This window comes from Oryza brachyantha, chromosome 1, assembly GCF_000231095.2.
Source record: "Oryza brachyantha chromosome 1, ObraRS2, whole genome shotgun sequence".
In the NCBI taxonomy this organism is placed as follows: domain Eukaryota; kingdom Viridiplantae; phylum Streptophyta; class Magnoliopsida; order Poales; family Poaceae; genus Oryza; species Oryza brachyantha.
The window spans coordinates 29,668,271-29,685,213 of record NC_023163.2 but is presented as its reverse complement, the minus strand read 5'-3'; the positions used below and the strand labels follow the sequence as shown (position 1 = coordinate 29,685,213).

The window sequence follows — 16,943 nt, the reverse complement described above, 5'->3', positions numbered from 1 at the left end:
AAACAGAAACAGCAGAAAACTTAACTTGTCTTTCGATTCCTCTCCTGGGTCACAGCTCACAGGCAGTGAAGAGCCCTGACAAAGTGATGACAATGCCTTTGGTTTAACGGCTTGGAGAAGTGACAAAAAAACTCTGTGTTTTTCCTCGCTCCATGCAGCGGTGTGTCTTGTCGTTGAGTTGACCTAGGACGTAGTACGTACGCACGCACGCATGGGGTGATGCGGTGCAGGAGAGTGGAGACAAACGCATGCAGCAGCCCGTCCGGTATGATGCTAGCGTATTTATTGTCATAGCGTTTGGTGTGGCGATAGTAAAGAGGGGGCATTTCTTGGTTTCCCGCCTAATCGTCACCGACTAAGCACCAAGGCGTGTGCTTTAACGTACTCGCCGTCACGATCACCGTCCAACTGTGAACCGCGCACACCATGTCGGCTGTGGACCTCTGATACTCTACCATACTTCTCGCTGATATATGATCCAATAATACGTGAAACTCATATGTAAATGTAAATGAGTACTGCATAATCAGTAAAGCTCCTCATGTGTTATCATATATAGTGATATTAATACTACTGCTAAAATGTTAGATGCATGCCACCGTTCACCCATAAATATTGTTTTTCTTCTTATTTTAAGATTATTATTTTTGTCCTAATCGGCGATTGACAAAGCTTATATCTTATCTTAACTACTCTTTCTGTAACATAAAAACTTTATTTTAAACCAATTTCATGTATATTTATACAAAGTTACAAAGACTAAATCATCCTTCATTTTTTTTCAAACTCCAATGCATATGCCCTATTTTTTTTCAAATCTCATGTATTTATATTTTACTTTACCAAACTTCCATGTAACAATTGATCGTCAAATAAAGTCTTTGTGGAACAAATAGCTTACCTTAAAAATAAAGTCTTTTTAAACGGAGATAGTACTACCTAGCGTCGCAATTCCTCCTCTTCCTCTTTGCACTCACATCTCTCTCCTTAAGAAAATAAATATGGTTTAATTATGAACTATTTTACAGTCCAACAAAAAGTAAAAAAAATATCTAAGGTACCAGTACCTCACGATACCAAATCATTTCTGATCGTTGGATCTAACATCGTACATCCTACTCAATTAAATTCAATGGTGAGAAATGATTTGGTATCTCGAGGTACTTTTTTTTACCGAAGCAAATCTCTTAATTTATACTTAATATCCCAACACCTAGTATATTAGGTTCATTCACAATAAGACCATTCGATAGCATATTAGGGCATGCTCGATGTATAGGGTGCATGAGGTATCAAGGTAGACTTCACCAAGATATGTTATATATATAGGAACATTAATTAATAATGAATAATCACACCCCCACTAAAATACCAAACATTCTAACTACTGCTGCTCCTCGCATACCATACCATTACCACCGAGGCCGAGGTCATCACGATTCACGACACACCTCTTTTCTTCTCTCCATGTCCTCGTGGCATCTCTGGTGATAGCGGCTCTAATGCTCGTAGGAGAGGCTCCATCGATAATGGTCACCGGCCTCGCGCGTGGATCCAATGGCGGTCACCTCACCTGGCTCATGGTTGTGCTAGCGAGGGAGAGATAGAGTATTAGAGTAGCAGAACATTTGAGAGGGGAGAGTGGCTAAGTGATGCTTCTTTTATTCGCTGTGAGTGGTCATGCATTATACATATATGTGCATATCTCTCATTTAAAAAACTCATGAAAAGACTACTTTCACAGTGGGTAAGGTTAATTTTAAAGGCTTAAAATATTCCTTTTACGGCTCCACCGTGAATGTCCTCATAGCAGGGTGTCTTATCGTAAAGCACACGGATACGTTAATATTCCATTTTAAAGGAACAACATGTAGCTGTTTCGTACGTACACCAGCTGGTCAAATCAATTGGGCAGCGCCGCCGGTGAAACGAGAAAAACGAAGTCAAGCCAGGCGAACGGCATGACCGCCCGCCCGCCCGGAAGCGCTCTGCTGCGTGCTCCTTCTGAAGCAGTCAAACGGGTGAAATTTAACCGGCACAGTTTGGCGGGCAGTGCCCCCTGCCCCTCTACATGCTGACGACGCACCGTGCGACGACGAGCGTACTAACACGCAAGTCTCGCCGCCCACACCGATTGACACCTCGACCCAGCCGATTTTTAACGTATCTACTACTACCAAGTACTGACGATTACTACGACTAATCATCATTATTAACTCATTTTAATATAATATGTTATATTTATTTTAACTTATATATATAGTACGAATTGATTCACGACTCAATATATATAGAGGGGTTTATATTTTTGAGAAAGGTACTGATGGTCGTATTCTTGGAGTAGCTGACCAAATGCAGTCAGGACGTTCCCGAGGCTCCCAGAGCACACACGCATCACCTCTGCCCGCGCTGTGCTGTGCATCATGCAAAAGCCGCTTCTTTTTCTTTAATACGTGAAGAATCTAAGACGATGCACTTTAATCTTCTTCTTAGTGCTACACACTACTCGCTACATATATAATATCGATCGAGAATGATCGTTCATTCACACGTTATCGGTACGTCTTTTTCGCTCAAAACTCAACTATTCAAGGAGCATTGCATACATGTTCTTTTTGGTTAATAAGATAAAATATTATCTAATCAATAATAAAACTAATTGTTAGTTATATGTACTACTAAATTAGTGGTAGTAATAAAATGTCACCTGCCCTACCTCAACCCTCACTTATTTTTTAAAAATAAAAATTAATTAAAACCTATATATTAAACTATTTTTATTAACTCTACTTTAATAAAATGCTAATGATATTTTTTAATAAAACCTCGTTGCATCGTATGTGAATTAAAAATCTGCTCTATAAGGATTTCATAAACTTATATATATATTTAAAAAACATATTATTTAATAATTTAAAAAACATACGAACATAAGTGGAGAAATTGGTTGGCCAAAATAACAGTCTACATGCATCTGGGTTTCTGGCAAATCCGTCTGCGTGGCTGCGTGCTACCAGTATGGGAAGCTCGACGTCAGATGAACACCTTGCCGCCACGTGCATGCCGACGCGCGCGCGAAAGGAGAAGATGCCTTGTTGCACGCCTCGTCGCGTCACGGCGTCACCATCTTCCGGTGACCTGGTGAATTGGTGAGTGCACCGTCAGTTGAGTTTGGTCGCATGGTTCTCGGTTATATCGACAAATTATAATGTACTCTCTCGGATTTAAAATACAATTATATCTGCTATTTAAATTTTATATTACAATATAATTATTTATGCGCTGATTCCCATGATTTTAATCATTAGCTAACCAAATAACTAGAAAGATAATTTAATCAATTTAAAGTTTAAGAAATGATCACCGATGGAGAAAAGAAAAGAATCTTTAGTATTTTCTCAATCTATATTAAATAATATTTATAATTTAAAACAAAGATAGCATTATATTATGTCCCGCTCAACTCTTACTTTTGGTCTGTGCGTGCAAAACATGGAAGCACACAAGGATTCCATCTCTTTTTTTTTCTTAGGCCATGGGAGCATCGAAATTGCGTGCAAAACATGAAACACTGAAATTCAGAGTAGAAAAACAGTCAAAAAAGACAACGGGACGCACTGGAGAGTGGGAGACTCAGCAGGGCGAGTCATCTCACATCGTTCTTTTTCCCTCTTTGGATGACAGACGACTCAATTTTTTGCTTTTGCTTTTGTTGGTAAGCTAAAATTTAAAATATTAACCTTAAATTTAAAGTTGATTTTAAGTTTATTTTCACCTAATTTTATTTTCTAGTCTTAAATTTTATATCGCTAAAAATAGATATATAAAAGTTTTATCTTTAAATTATTATTTATTTATAAATATATCATTTGATTTTTTAATGGAAAGACCAGCTATCCCTATATAGCTATAAGAGGAAGGAAGTCGAGCACATGTGTTCAGGATGGTGGAAAGAATAGCTGCGTCGGGAGAATCTGCGTTTAGCGGTCCTGTGCTGTCACACACACAACTCCCCTGCTTCGTCACGACGTCGATGTTTCGAACGGCTTCGATCGTATCGAGGCGATTAGCAACCTCGGCTTGGATTTGTATTTATAGGAGTTAAATCGTATGCGTGTAACTATAGCATATAACTATGATTGGACTAGAATGTAGTTGTAGATGTAACTAATGCGTAATCCGTCATTAAATAATTTTATTTTTTATTGATCCCACGTATATCAATAAAAACACAAAACAAATCAAATCTCAATACACTTTCCTTCCCTTTATTTACCTTCAATGCTTTTATTGACTACTTTCATAAACCAGATACAATAATTGTCCAAAAGTGAAGAGACAGTGACAAAAATAATCTTATTATAGGTCTCATGAAAAAAAAACCCACAGGTTAATGATTGCTACATTGAAATTACATGCATTATAACTATACTATGTTATATTTAAGAAAGGAATTTCTCGAATCTCTTGTAGTGAAATACTACTCTGATCCTCGGTCCAGTTATTCGCATTGTTGCTGCCCGGTCGAAAACCTAGAACGATACACTGGGCCGATCCACGATGCTCGATGGACAAAACAGCCTCATTTCTTCAGAGCCGAAACGGGCCTGTGTTGTCCTAATCAAAAATAAATTTGGGCCTTTATTGTTCGCCTTTCACCTTTGGGACCAATTGAGAAGTTTGGATTCTCTTTTTACAGAGCTGGGCTTTTCTGCATGTTATTATGGTTTAATTTAACCGCATGTATGATTGGTGATTGGTCATTTGGACCGCATCCCGAGGGATCGCGGATAGATCCAGCTCTCGCGTCATGTGCACGCACGTGACGAAACAAGGTGAGAGAGGAGAGGGGAAAAAAAAAGCACACCGATATCAGCGAATATACTTGGTCATATGTCTGCTAACTTGTTCAGTACCACGTTATATCGGATATTTGATACTAATTTAAAGTATTAAACATATACTATTAATAAAACACATCTATAATCTTAGACTAATTCACGATACGAATCTAATGAGCCTAATTAATCCATAATTAGCTTATGTGATGCTACAGTAAATATTTACTAATTATAGATTAATTAGGCTTAAAAAATTCATCTCGCGGATTAGCTCTCATTTATAAAATTAGTTTTTTTATTAATCTATTTTAAATACTTTAAATTAGTATCTAAACATCCGATATAACTAGGGACTAAAAATAAATCTCAACAAACAAACACCACCTTAGTGACGTTTCTGCTGGCCAGTGTATGCTTCCTTGTTCGTTCTCATTCCTTCGAAAAGCGTAAACTTCGTGTTACTGACTTACTGCTACTGCTTTTCAGCCAGCGTTGACATTTTTTCTCTTCATCAACAACTCCCACAAACTTCCAGTAGTTAAGCACTACAGCTAATACTTGAGCTGTTCACAAGTCAAGTATAAGCAAAAAATGCAAAATGATTATGTTGTAGACCATCTTTTTTTCTGGAAGAAACCTGTTACACAACTCCATTTTTTTTTTACTTTAAAGAAGCCACTGCCAATTATTCATGAGTTTGTAAGTCAATTAAGTGTTTTAGCCTTAGCTTATTTGAAAAGGGCAGAATGAATTTAGGCCATGGTTTGGTTCATGGCCTAAAATTGCCTTACCAATTTTTGGTAACATAATTAGTAGAAGGTAAGTTTTGGTTTGAATTCAATTTTTGGATAGCTTATAGAAAAATTGCCAATGTTGAGCTAAATAGTTGAGAAGCCCAATTTTAGTCCCTAGCCAAACACAACTTAACCTTAGGCCAATATTGGCTACCCAAAATGTACCTAAAACCAAAAATTGGTAAGACGTGTTTAGGTTCCAAACCAAACCAACCCTTAAAACCGATATAACTTTGTTCAAATAATACATGTCATACATCATACGAAAGTGTAGAGAACATGACATGCATGCTGGCTTCCTACCGGTATCATTTTGTGGTTTGTCTTTTGTTTATCTAAATTTGGATCTCGAGCTCTCCAAGCACGCAAAGATCATGCATGTCTTCTGCTTCTCCCAGCACGTCTCCGGGAGAAAAAAGCCGATCTCGTGTAACCCATAATCTTTTTATTTCTGTATATATTTATAGGCTAAAATTTAATTTTTTTAACGAGTTGGTTTTAGAATTTTTTAATCAAAGTTCTTTTAGTCTTAACTCCGAGATCGTTAAGAATATATATATATATAAATAAATTTTACTGATAAATTATCTGATAAATTATTCTTTAACAAATACACCGATGAGACTTTTCGCGTTTACCCAAAGAGTTTGCGTAAGCGAAAGCCATCCGGGAAGATAAGGTTCTCCTCCATCTCCGTTTCCCTCCCCGTCACCCCCCGCATCTGGTGGCGAGTGACCGGGCTGGTGGGTGCGGGCCCCACGTGCCTCACATGGCAGAGAGGCGGTTCCCGCAAACCGGTGGCCCACATGTCGCCCTCCCATCCAGCCCCGGCCGTTAACCGCTCCGGTCCGCAGGACGGTTGGCGCGGGCACCAGCGTCGGGGATGGCGTCCACGTCACCCCCATCCGACGGCCCGGATCGCCCCAATCAAAATCGCGGCATAACACTTGGCTCCGCCTCGGTATAAAGCGAAGCCACTCCGGCACGCCGCCCACACTCCTATTATCTCCTCTCCGTCTCGTCTCGTCTCGACCTCCACCTCCACCACCACCGCATCGGGGGAACGCTCCGCTCCCCCTCTCGCCATGTTGCGAACCTTCTCGAAGCTTCGGGAGGCGGCGGCGCCCCTCACCGCGGCGGCGGCGGTGCGGAGGTGCTGCTCCGGCGGCGGCGGCGGAGGGAGGGTCCGCGCGGAGGCCAATTGCCCGCGCTGCGCGGCGCACATGGCCGTCCAGTTCTCCGTCCACCCGCTCCCGGCCGCGGGGGCGGGGGGAGGGGGCGACGGGTCGCAGGGCTACCACCACGACGGCGCGAGCGTGTGCCCCGCGTGCAGCGCGGCGTTCATGTTCCGAGCGCACCGGATCGAGCCCCTGCGCGGCTCGTTCCTCGAGATCCCCGCGGGCATCGGCGGAGAGGACGAGGACGCCGGCCGGGAGGGGTTCGCTGATCGGATCAGGAGGATGATATCGGAGCGCCCGCCGGACGATTTCCCGATGCCGCCTCTTCCTACGCCGCCGTTGCCGGCGATGCCGCACGTTCCGTCGCGACAGCGGAGACCGGGGCGGAGGAGAGTGAGGGAGGAAGGAGGAGGAGGGGGAGGAGGAGGAGGCGGCGGCGGTGGCGGGAGCAGCGGGGATTCCTCGGGAGGGGAGGGTACGAGCGCTGCACCTAAGAGGGAATGGTGGGGAGGGGCCAGCCTGGGAGAAGAGCTTCCGACGCCGCGGGAGATGTGCCGGAGGCTTGACGAGTTCGTCATCGGGCAGGGGAAAGCTAAAAAGGTACCCATTTCCCCCAATTTCGTGTCCTTCGATCTAAATTGGGGTAGGATCCTTGTGATTTGGTGCGATTGAAGACTTGCAGTCATGGGTGATGCAATGTGGGTACCTTGTGCAGGCCGGTGCGGGTAGCTTGTTTTTGACGAGGTGAAATTTTAAGGTGTTCAGAGAGCATCTGTCAGAATGTGTGTCTGCATGACATAATTAGTTAAATTATGTCTGTCTGGGGCAATGCAGGAATGCACTGGATTTGAACACTATCTTAGCTTAGAAGTCACCGCTCGGTCGTGTGTTTGCTTGCCCGTTTGGTTCTCAAATGGGCTCCCAGTTCTGACTTTTTTTGGTTTGGTAGCAAGGTAGTTGAATTAAATTCTGTTAATAAATTCAGCAATTGCTTCATAGATCTCCATCAATGCTGCAGATTGCGGATTAGAGGCCCCTATGCAGATTGTGGATGACTGCTTGATTTGAATGATACCATGCTGTTGGTGTGTGTATGAATGTGCCATGAACCAAATTTGGCTGGAGTTACTTGTGCAATCTGCAAAACCTATAAATACTGGATTAGACACCTTTTTGGTTTTAAGAGCATCTCCAAGAGACTATCCATCCTCACTCTCTAAATCCTGACAAGGGGAGGATGACAAGAGGGTCCTACCCACGTGGGACCCACGGATAGCAATTGTGTTAGTGGGGGAATGAGTTGCTAGATTTGGCCATTGAGAACTCAAGTTTAGCCATTCAAATAGCATAGCAAGTCAAATAGCCACTCGCTTGGAGAGTATTTTTTATGCAAAATTGTCAAATTTAAGTATGACGAGTAAGATGGTCATTCTCTTAGAGATGCTCTAACTTGGAAGTACTAATAGTTGGTAGCTTGGTGCATAGCATCTTGTTATAGTGAACTGCACTAATAAGTACTACATCATTATTCTTTTCTGGGAGTCAAATTTGTTTTTTCACACTTATCCAAAGTTCCAAACCTCTTTATTTTCGTTTCAGGTACTATCTGTAGCTGTATACAACCACTACAAGAGAATATATAACGCGACTGTACAGAAAGGGTTAGTCTCTGTCATAACATTTCTGCATTATTTTAGCCTTTATAACAAACCTCCATAATAAATATCATGAGATAGAAAAAATACCGAAGTGTTTCTGCAAGCTTTTAATGCGGGAATTCATAAGGCTGCGTGTCAAAACAAGTTGCTAATTTTTGCAATTCCACGTTCTGGTTTTTATGTATGCATGTGCTGCTGCTGTATCCAGATGTTCTGCCAATTCTGGGTGGCTAGACACTGCAAACGATGATCAAAATACCATAGAAATAGATAAAAGCAATGTACTTCTAATGGGTCCAACTGGCTCAGGTCAGTGATTCTAAAGAAACATTCCATATATTCTATATAACTTTTGCATGATACCGTACAATGTATGAACAAATTTACTTTAAATTGCAACTGGCAGTGATATATCTCTAAATGTTATCTGCTGGCAGGAAAAACATTGCTCGCAAAAACACTAGCACGCATTGTAAACGTGCCATTCATTATAGCGGATGCAACATCATTAACACAGGCAAGTTTAGTGATTGTACTATGTGTTTAGGAAATTTTAGATGATGGTCTATATTAAAAGTGGCAACATTTTGCAGGCTGGTTATGTAGGTGAAGATGTAGAGTCGATATTGCAGAAGTTACTAGTGGTATGTGTAGTTGGTTATCAATTCTTTTCCTTTAGTTGTTGGATTATATCATTATACATGCTCATTTGAGAAAGAAATTCAACACTATTCGTTCTGAATTTGTTTGCAGGCTGCTGAATATAATGTTCAAGCTGCCCAACAAGGGATAGTGTACATAGACGAAGTAGATAAAATAACAAAGAAGGTACATATTTTTTTCTTGCCAAGGAGCTTTTTGACTGGAAGGTTTGTAAACCACCACCATATTGCAGGCAGAGAGTGCAAATGTTAGCAGGGATGTATCTGGTGAAGGTGTACAACAGGCGTTGTTAAAAATCCTAGAAGGAACTGTAAGTGATCAGTGATCATGCATGTTATTGGTTCTCCCCTCTAATTCCAATGTTTTGAGTAATTGCTATTTAATTTTAGCAGCTACAATATGAACTATCTTTAGATTACTTGCATCTCTGATCAAGAGACTGCAGTCTATAAAAACTGTAACAGTCACTTTCATACATGCATTACATACAGCCAAGGATTTGATTATTCAAGTAAGGACTAGGCTTAGTGTAGTGCAAACCTATGCAATACGGTCATTGATGTAATAGGCTAACAACAGCAGCTGTTGTACATAGAAGTTTCCACTTGATCCTGATCTCGTTGACCTTTCTGCTCTACCTGTAATTCAAATAATGGAAACCATTAACAGATGAAATTTGCTAACAAAGTGGTATTTTAATTTTCTATATATATAGGGGAGAGTTTTAACTTATATTTCTTACGCAGGTTGTTAGCATTCCTGAGAAAGGATCTCGCAAGAATTCTCGCAATGAAAGCATACAGGTTACATACTCTTCGGGCCCTTATTGCATACATTTAGTATCATAGGAACGCAAAATGATCACACTCAACATGAACATATTGAATTGTTGTGGTTGTGAGTAATTTTTGATGAATGGGAAGGATGCCTCTACACGGTACATAGTGAAGTGAGAAGAGTTAAGACTTGGAAAGCTATAAACTAGACTTATGGTTGGTGCAAAATTGTATGCATCCATTAACTGTCTCAGAGAGGAGTTCTATAATATTAGCATTGACCCACCGGTTGTTATATCGATGCCCAATGGCATAAAAATATTTTTATTTCTGGAGTCTTTGTTTTCACTGAGCAATGTCAGCACTTTAAGGGTATTTCCATTTCTTCATTGTTTTTCATCATGACAAGCCTGTAACGGAATCTCACAATTGCAGATAGACACAAAGGATATTCTTTTCATATGTGGTGGTGCTTTTGTCGACTTGGAGAAGACTATTTCTGAAAGGTATTGCAGGTTTATTGAGTGTAGAAGCTGGCCTTTTTCTTGCTATTTTACAGAAATTTTACAGAAAATTGAAAATTGGCATTTAGTGTCAATCATTTACTAGCCATTTCTATGGGGAGTGCGGACTTTAACTCTGATATCTGACACAAGCAGGCGCCAAGATTCATCTATAGGTTTTGGGGCACCCATTCGTACAAACATGAGAAGTTCTGGAGTGACTGATCCAATGGTTACTTCATCATTATTAGAATCCGTAAGCATTTGGGAACCTAATCAACAAAACTCCTTATGTTCTACTTGTTCGCACCAAGATTATGGACCTGTGTTTCATCTTAATGAATTATCCACATGGTCGTGAATATGAAAACACATCCTTTTGCAGGTTGAGAGTGGTGATCTTGCAAGATATGGTTTGATACCAGAGTTCATTGGACGCTTGCCTATTTTAGTTAGTTTGACAGCTCTCAATGAAGATCAGCTTGTTCAGGTAGTTGGAGCAAAATACTATGTAGATCCTCTTTCTTTTGGAAAATTGTTTTGCAAAAAAAAAGTAGGCACAATGTTGATGAGTTATGCCGTCAATGTCGTCTTAGCTCAGTATCATCATGCCTTCCATCAGATAAACTTCTATGCCCATGATGAAATCTGTTTTATATGTTCTGTACAAGTTCTATATAATATGTCATACCTGCCTACTGAAACTAACTGAAGTTATTTGATCCGCACTCAGGTCCTTACAGAACCAAAGAATTCTCTTTCCAGACAATACAGGAAAATGTTTAGCCTGAACAATGTGAGTCCACAGAAACCTACGACGCTAATAAATTTCTTATATTCAGTCACATCTAATCCCCACTCGTGTTTTTCTTTTTCAGGTTAAGTTGCACTTTACTGATGGTGCACTGAGAATGGTAGCACAGAAGTCTATGGCCAGAAACACTGGTGCACGTGGTCTGAGAGCCATCTTGGAAAGCCTTCTATTGGAGGCTATGTATGAGGTAGGCTTCATGCACTGTTTTTGTAATAGTGACGCAGTACATTCTGACGCTTCTTTTAATCAGATCCCAGACGAGAAAACAGGAAGTGAACGGGTCGACGCCGTTGTGTTGGATGAGGAGGCAATAGGTTCAATTGACAGGCCAGGATGTGGAGCTAAAATTCTTCGGGGTGACGGTGCATTGGAGGAGTACATAACAACAACTAACACGAAGAATTCTCCGGTAGGATACTCGATGCAGTCACAATGAAAATCTCTTTATATCCAACAGATCAAAAGCAATTAATCCCTCGCAATATTTATCTTATAATTGCTGTCGAGGAATAATCTGTTAAATCTTATAGCCTCGTAGGTAAAATAATGCAAAAGGAAAATGGCAGCAGAACTTTCGACTTGCATACTCGGGACTAATGTCTGTGTTTCACTTGCAGGAAACTAACGAGGGTTTGGCGGGTGAACTTGAAGATGCATATATGATGACAAGATTTGTTAGCTTGTAATTAATTTGACCAACTTCATTCAACATGTAACATGATCTTCCCCTCACACTCACATCCAAGCCGCTTGTTGTCTTACAAATTTTTCTGTAATTTATTTTTGCTTGTGTTCTGACAAGCAGGTCTATAGCGCCATTTGTTGTAATTCATGTAAAACAGGAGTTGCCTTTTCATTGAGCAACCCTCCTGATAAGTAAATTTGCCTAATATTTCCCCCCTGAAGCCACCAACTGGGCAGTTCAATTGTAGGCAAAAGTATAAAAAGATCATTATATCCTGAAATGATGATAAGGTCTCTTTTTTTTCCCAGAAACATACCGTTCAAGTTTCTGTCTGTGAAGTACTGTAGCGGCTGAGCGGTTGACGTTCTGGGGTAATGTGGAAGTATTTCAGTACGAAAAACCTGAAAAATAAGATGAAGTTCTTACTTCTCTCTCTTGATCAGAACTGAAAAGAAAAAAGTTTGGTGCATTAGGTGTTTTTACAAACAAGTAAAAATCGACGATTAAACTATCAGTTCAAACGGGAGATTAAACAGATGAAAAGAGAGAAAAAAAAGACGAAGTTCTGCATGATTCAGGGTATGCTCAGAGTTTTCACCATCACAGGTCATCTCTAGGGTGTTTGGAAGAAAATGCCAAATGACATAGTTGTAAATAAAATAATTTATGAATAAAAATTTAATATATATGTTTTTATAACGACCTAAAAGCTAAAGTTACAAAATAAAATTCGGTGAAAAAAATCTTAAAATTAACTCTAAATTTAAGGTTAAAAATTTAAATTTTAGATTATAATCCAAACTCAAAGCCAAAAGATGATCCTGACTGCATCGAGAGTGGTGGGGAGAGACCGAGAGAGGGACCATATCAGTTGCCACAGAAACGTCAGGTAGAACAAAACCTCGTCAAAACCACAGGAGAGAAAATAAACCGGTTTCATCGGACGAGGGAGATGATAAACCCGGTTTTACTGTGGAGGCCGGGCATCACCTATAGTTGAGGAGGCCAAACAGACTACTTCCACACTGGAGCACATGAATCCAGCCCAGAAATGGGCCTTAGCCCACTAGGCCTTTTACGCGCGAAACTCGCCTGCACGAATCGCAAGGCGAATCGTGTGGCAAGATGCGGCCTAACGGGACCCCCTCATCCCCCTCCCTTCCCCGACGCTGCCGTGAGCCCGTGGCGCTTGAGGAGGCCGCGCGAGTCGCTGAGAATCTCGAAGAATCTCCTCCTGCTCGCCGTGAACTCGGCGGGTGGCGCCGCCGCGCGCGCGCGCGGGAAAGCGGGGGGAGAGAGAGGAGGGATGGCGTTCGGCGGCAGGAGGGGCTCGTCGCGGTGGGGCCTCCCGGTGGTGAGGTCGGAGGCGCTGGGAAAGCTGGGGCCCTCCCTCGGCATCGGCGCCGGCTGCGGCGTCGGCGTCGGGTTCGGCCTCATCGGCGGTACGCGGCCGCTTCGCCATCCATAAACCATCACGGCTTCCTCCTCAGCTCCTCTCTCTCTCTCTCTCTCTCTCTCTCTCTCTCTCCTGTTGTCGAACGCCTTCGGTAGGGTTCGCCACGTGTTTGCGAGGGTTCTAGCGGCCAAGGCGTGCTCGAGCACTTAGGCTATTGACCAGTGTTTAATTTGGAATTTTGGTGCTCTCGGTGGGGATAAATTATCAGGTTCGCAAACTCAAATACGGATTCTCTTATCACCAATACTTACGCAAATACTATAAAGAGACGTCCATTTAGGCCCCTTTGAAATGTTGGGTTGGAGGATTCTGGTGAGGTTGATTGTTTCCTGTACTGTAGAAATCATCTGAAACTTGTGTCTCTGAATTTGAGCATATAGGTTATATTCGATTCATGTGAAAATATGAGTTAATTGCCTTGTAAACAACAGTGCAACCGTCTAATTTTGAGTGCAGATGACTGAATAGGGAAACTCGCACTTTATCGAAGAAGAGAAGTAGCATGGTATGTTCAGCGAGAAAGGTTCTGTGCAAATATTTGTAGACTTGACATTCCGTTCTGATGCTTAACGAGGATGTTGTGGTCAAACCATAGTATGATAAGGGGTACTGTTGACAATTCACTCGTCAAGAGCCACAAGGCTATCATGAATGGGAAGATATAATTTTGATATACCGATGGTATACTTCTGATGGCACAATATGTAGTCGTCTAACCTGAAAACGAGACAATGACTCATATGACCTCCCATTGTCAGAAAACTATACCCCTATTGCCCTCTTAAGAGCAGTTTCTTTCAGCATTCAATACTTGATTAATTACATCATTTACACGACCTCTATTTTTAACAGTAGTAAAGTAAGCTTGCAGAGTATTCACATCGAAGCTTGATGTCTCTGCAATAGATATTTGATTGCATATCAGTTTGTATAGCTGAGATTTGGAATAGTATGCATCCTATACGTTTTGCTCATTGCTGATAAGAAAACCAGTGCATGTGCACCTGCACTGAAGGTTAAACTGTTCCTCTTACTGTAATAAATCTATTACTAGTTGTTTCAAAATTTCAGTAGAAGATGTTATCCTCGCAAATATTAAAAAAAGAACAACTGCAAAGAACAATCTATGTAGGCAGGAACTCTGAAAACTAAATCTCATATGAATATATGATTTTGCATATGCTGATCATTGGCATTGTTTGATCTCCTGTAGTTCCGTGATCTTTTTCTGTTCCCAGTTCCCCTCACTTCTTTGTGGCTGAACAGGTGCCGGAATTGGGGCCGGATTCCCTGGTTTGCAGTTGGGATTGGGAGCTGGTGCTGGGTGTGGGATAGGAATTGGTTTTGGATATGGTTTTGGAAAAGGAATTGCATATGATGAGAATGGAAGATATTCAAACATCAGGAGATCACTCCAGAATTCCAGAAACCTTCCTTACGAGTAAGTAATCTCTATACACTGGACTTCAGTTTCTATTGTCTAAGATTCTTACATCACAGATGGAATTTAATATTCTTGTCTGTTGTTATTGGAGATATCGAAAGGGTTAGGCCTACTTTTTTATGGGAGCTTTAGGTTGAATGTGTAGAGGACTAGCTATCTGTGGTTAAGCATTCAACTGTTTCTAGCACACTGTTCCTTCATAAATGATTGATCACCACATGTTATCTCATATTCATGAATTATGTTTATAAAATTCTTGCAGTGAACAGTTTGATATCCTATTCGATGAGATGATAGAGAGCACAAGGAAACTGATCAAAGCGACATCAAAGGAGATTGATAAATGGAGGCGCATCTAGATTGTAGAGCAAACAGCACATGAAGGAACAGCTCGGTATCCACTAGCTTTGAGGCACTGCACGTGCCTGAGCTGAACTGAAGTGAACCCTTGCTTGCTTGATGTTACAGCGAATATATTTTTTTTTTCTTGAGGGATTCATGAGATATGCTGTCAATATTCTACGCTCTCTTGGAGCCCTAGAAGTGCTGGCAATATACCCGTGCTAACGCTACGGTATCATAATATTTATATCTATGCATCATTTAGTTTTATGTTAGTTAAATTATTTTTAAGTTTAATTACACTTTAGTCCTATGAAATTCAGAAATTTAATTATCTGTATCATGATTAATCTTATAAATTTCTAAAACTAACGAGCCACAACTTATTAATCTGCCAACCATGTGCGAGGATGCAACACCATGTGATGTTGACGCCGTTTCGCATTGAAATATCCCGGTGGGCGTCGCTGTCGGCGCTCCGTGCTCATCTGCTGCTGCCATGAACGCTTGTTTCGTAACTTACAATTTTTTTTGCAGAACGTCCCCTTCAAAGGCTCAATCCCTTCTAATCCATTCGTTACGTATTCCTTTGTTGACTAGTAATGCTTGTTTGTGTCGTGATCTTGATCTCATCTCAGGCATGCCACTTTGTTTAATAAGCTAGCTTACGCTGCTAAAATACTCCGAAATTTTGGGCACAGCACTGTGGACCAAACGCCCTCCACACGTAACATGAAAGTGAAATGCCACAGATGATATTATTTATTACTCAATGTCTCCTATCTCGTGGGAGGGGACGAGAGGTTGCTATTGAAAAACGTCATGCTAAAGCAGACGTCCAATTCAGCTGCACATTTTGGTTTTGAGAGGAAATTGTTAATTGTAGGAGTAGATTAGAGGGTCATGATTTCCCAACATTTTCTATCAGTGTAGTTCAAGCACCCATGGGATGGATGTTAAGAGGTGCTCTTCTGCCCAAGTCTGCCTCACTCTCCAAAGGCGTTTGCATGACTTTCGCCATCACTGCGATCAATGTCATCGAAGTACTACACAAGTAGTAAGTTGGGAGAATTGGAGCCATGGTCCTTTCAAGATTCAGTACACTATCAAAAGGCATCAGTGCAATCAGTGTCACCAAGCCACTCACTACTGCTTTTTCACTGCTTCACCAAGCCGCCGGATGAATTGCAGTTTCTGCCCTAGCTTTAGGAAACCTGACGAGACTTCTAAACCCAAAAAAAAAAAGGGGGGAAGAATTCTACAATCTTCTTCATTCAAACTTCACTTTGGACCACATGAGAAAAGAGTAAGATGATGATAGCATGGCAGGTAATCTATGGAAAGATCCATGACGTTTTTCTGCGTTGCTACTCTGGCAAAAGGCGTGAAATCAAAAGCCTGCACAAATGATTGAGATTTTTGAGAGAGAGAGAGAGAGAGAGAGAGAGAGGTTCAGAATTCAGAGAAAGCCTTTTTCTTTCTCCGGTGGGCATGCATGCCAGATCACCCTCCTCCCCACATGCAGCCATGGCCGCCGGCACTTTAATGGCCAAAACTGCCACCGTGCACATGATCTCAACCACAGGCTACCCAGCAAACATGGAGAGGAAACCACTCATCACACTGTCACACAATGCCAGTGTCAAGTGTGCATGCCAACGCCATCATCTTGCACATAAATAACATGGACAATCAGGCAGACAACAGTGCCCAGAAACAGTAGAGATTAGCTGCTTACATTCATCAATGGAGAGTTAATCAAATCACCTAGATGGAAGCTCACCTGTGG

General features: G+C 41.4%; 2 protein-coding genes across 2 annotated transcripts; both read left to right on the top strand.

Annotated features, from left to right (window-relative positions):
* The first annotated feature begins 6,647 nt into the window (after nucleotides 1-6,647).
* On the top strand, nucleotides 6,648-12,192 carry LOC102701774 (CLP protease regulatory subunit CLPX1, mitochondrial). Its single transcript, XM_006645080.3, has 15 exons — nucleotides 6,648-7,413; nucleotides 8,413-8,474; nucleotides 8,680-8,780; nucleotides 8,909-8,988; nucleotides 9,065-9,115; nucleotides 9,225-9,299; nucleotides 9,367-9,444; nucleotides 9,881-9,937; nucleotides 10,346-10,416; nucleotides 10,570-10,669; nucleotides 10,799-10,903; nucleotides 11,147-11,209; nucleotides 11,292-11,414; nucleotides 11,478-11,636; nucleotides 11,845-12,192. Exons 1-15 carry the CDS (start codon nucleotides 6,721-6,723, stop codon nucleotides 11,911-11,913), a joined length of 1,887 nt encoding a protein of 628 aa, XP_006645143.2. The 5' UTR covers nucleotides 6,648-6,720; the 3' UTR covers nucleotides 11,914-12,192.
* An 891-nt stretch (nucleotides 12,193-13,083) lies between these two features.
* On the top strand, nucleotides 13,084-15,429 carry LOC102701496 (keratin, type II cytoskeletal 5-like). The gene is made up of 3 exons (XM_015837725.2): nucleotides 13,084-13,354; nucleotides 14,635-14,809; nucleotides 15,075-15,429. Exons 1-3 carry the CDS (start codon nucleotides 13,219-13,221, stop codon nucleotides 15,169-15,171), a joined length of 408 nt encoding a protein of 135 aa, XP_015693211.1. The 5' UTR covers nucleotides 13,084-13,218; the 3' UTR covers nucleotides 15,172-15,429.
* The last annotated feature ends 1,514 nt before the right edge of the window (nucleotides 15,430-16,943 follow it).

Excerpts from the sequence above, each read along its gene's own strand:
- LOC102701774 (XM_006645080.3), top strand. The coding sequence starts at position 6,721 with ATGTTGCGAACCTTCTCGAAGCTTCGGGAGGCGGCGGCGCCCCTCACC. Across the intron at positions 8,475-8,679 it reads AACGCGACTGTACAGAAAGG|ATGTTCTGCCAATTCTGGGT; the intron begins GTTAGTCTCTGT and ends TGCTGTATCCAG. Across the intron at positions 9,938-10,345 it reads CTCGCAATGAAAGCATACAG|ATAGACACAAAGGATATTCT; the intron begins GTTACATACTCT and ends TCACAATTGCAG.
- LOC102701496 (XM_015837725.2), top strand. The coding sequence starts at position 13,219 with ATGGCGTTCGGCGGCAGGAGGGGCTCGTCGCGGTGGGGCCTCCCGGTG. Across the intron at positions 13,355-14,634 it reads CGGGTTCGGCCTCATCGGCG|GTGCCGGAATTGGGGCCGGA; the intron begins GTACGCGGCCGC and ends GTGGCTGAACAG. Across the intron at positions 14,810-15,074 it reads TCCAGAAACCTTCCTTACGA|TGAACAGTTTGATATCCTAT; the intron begins GTAAGTAATCTC and ends AAATTCTTGCAG.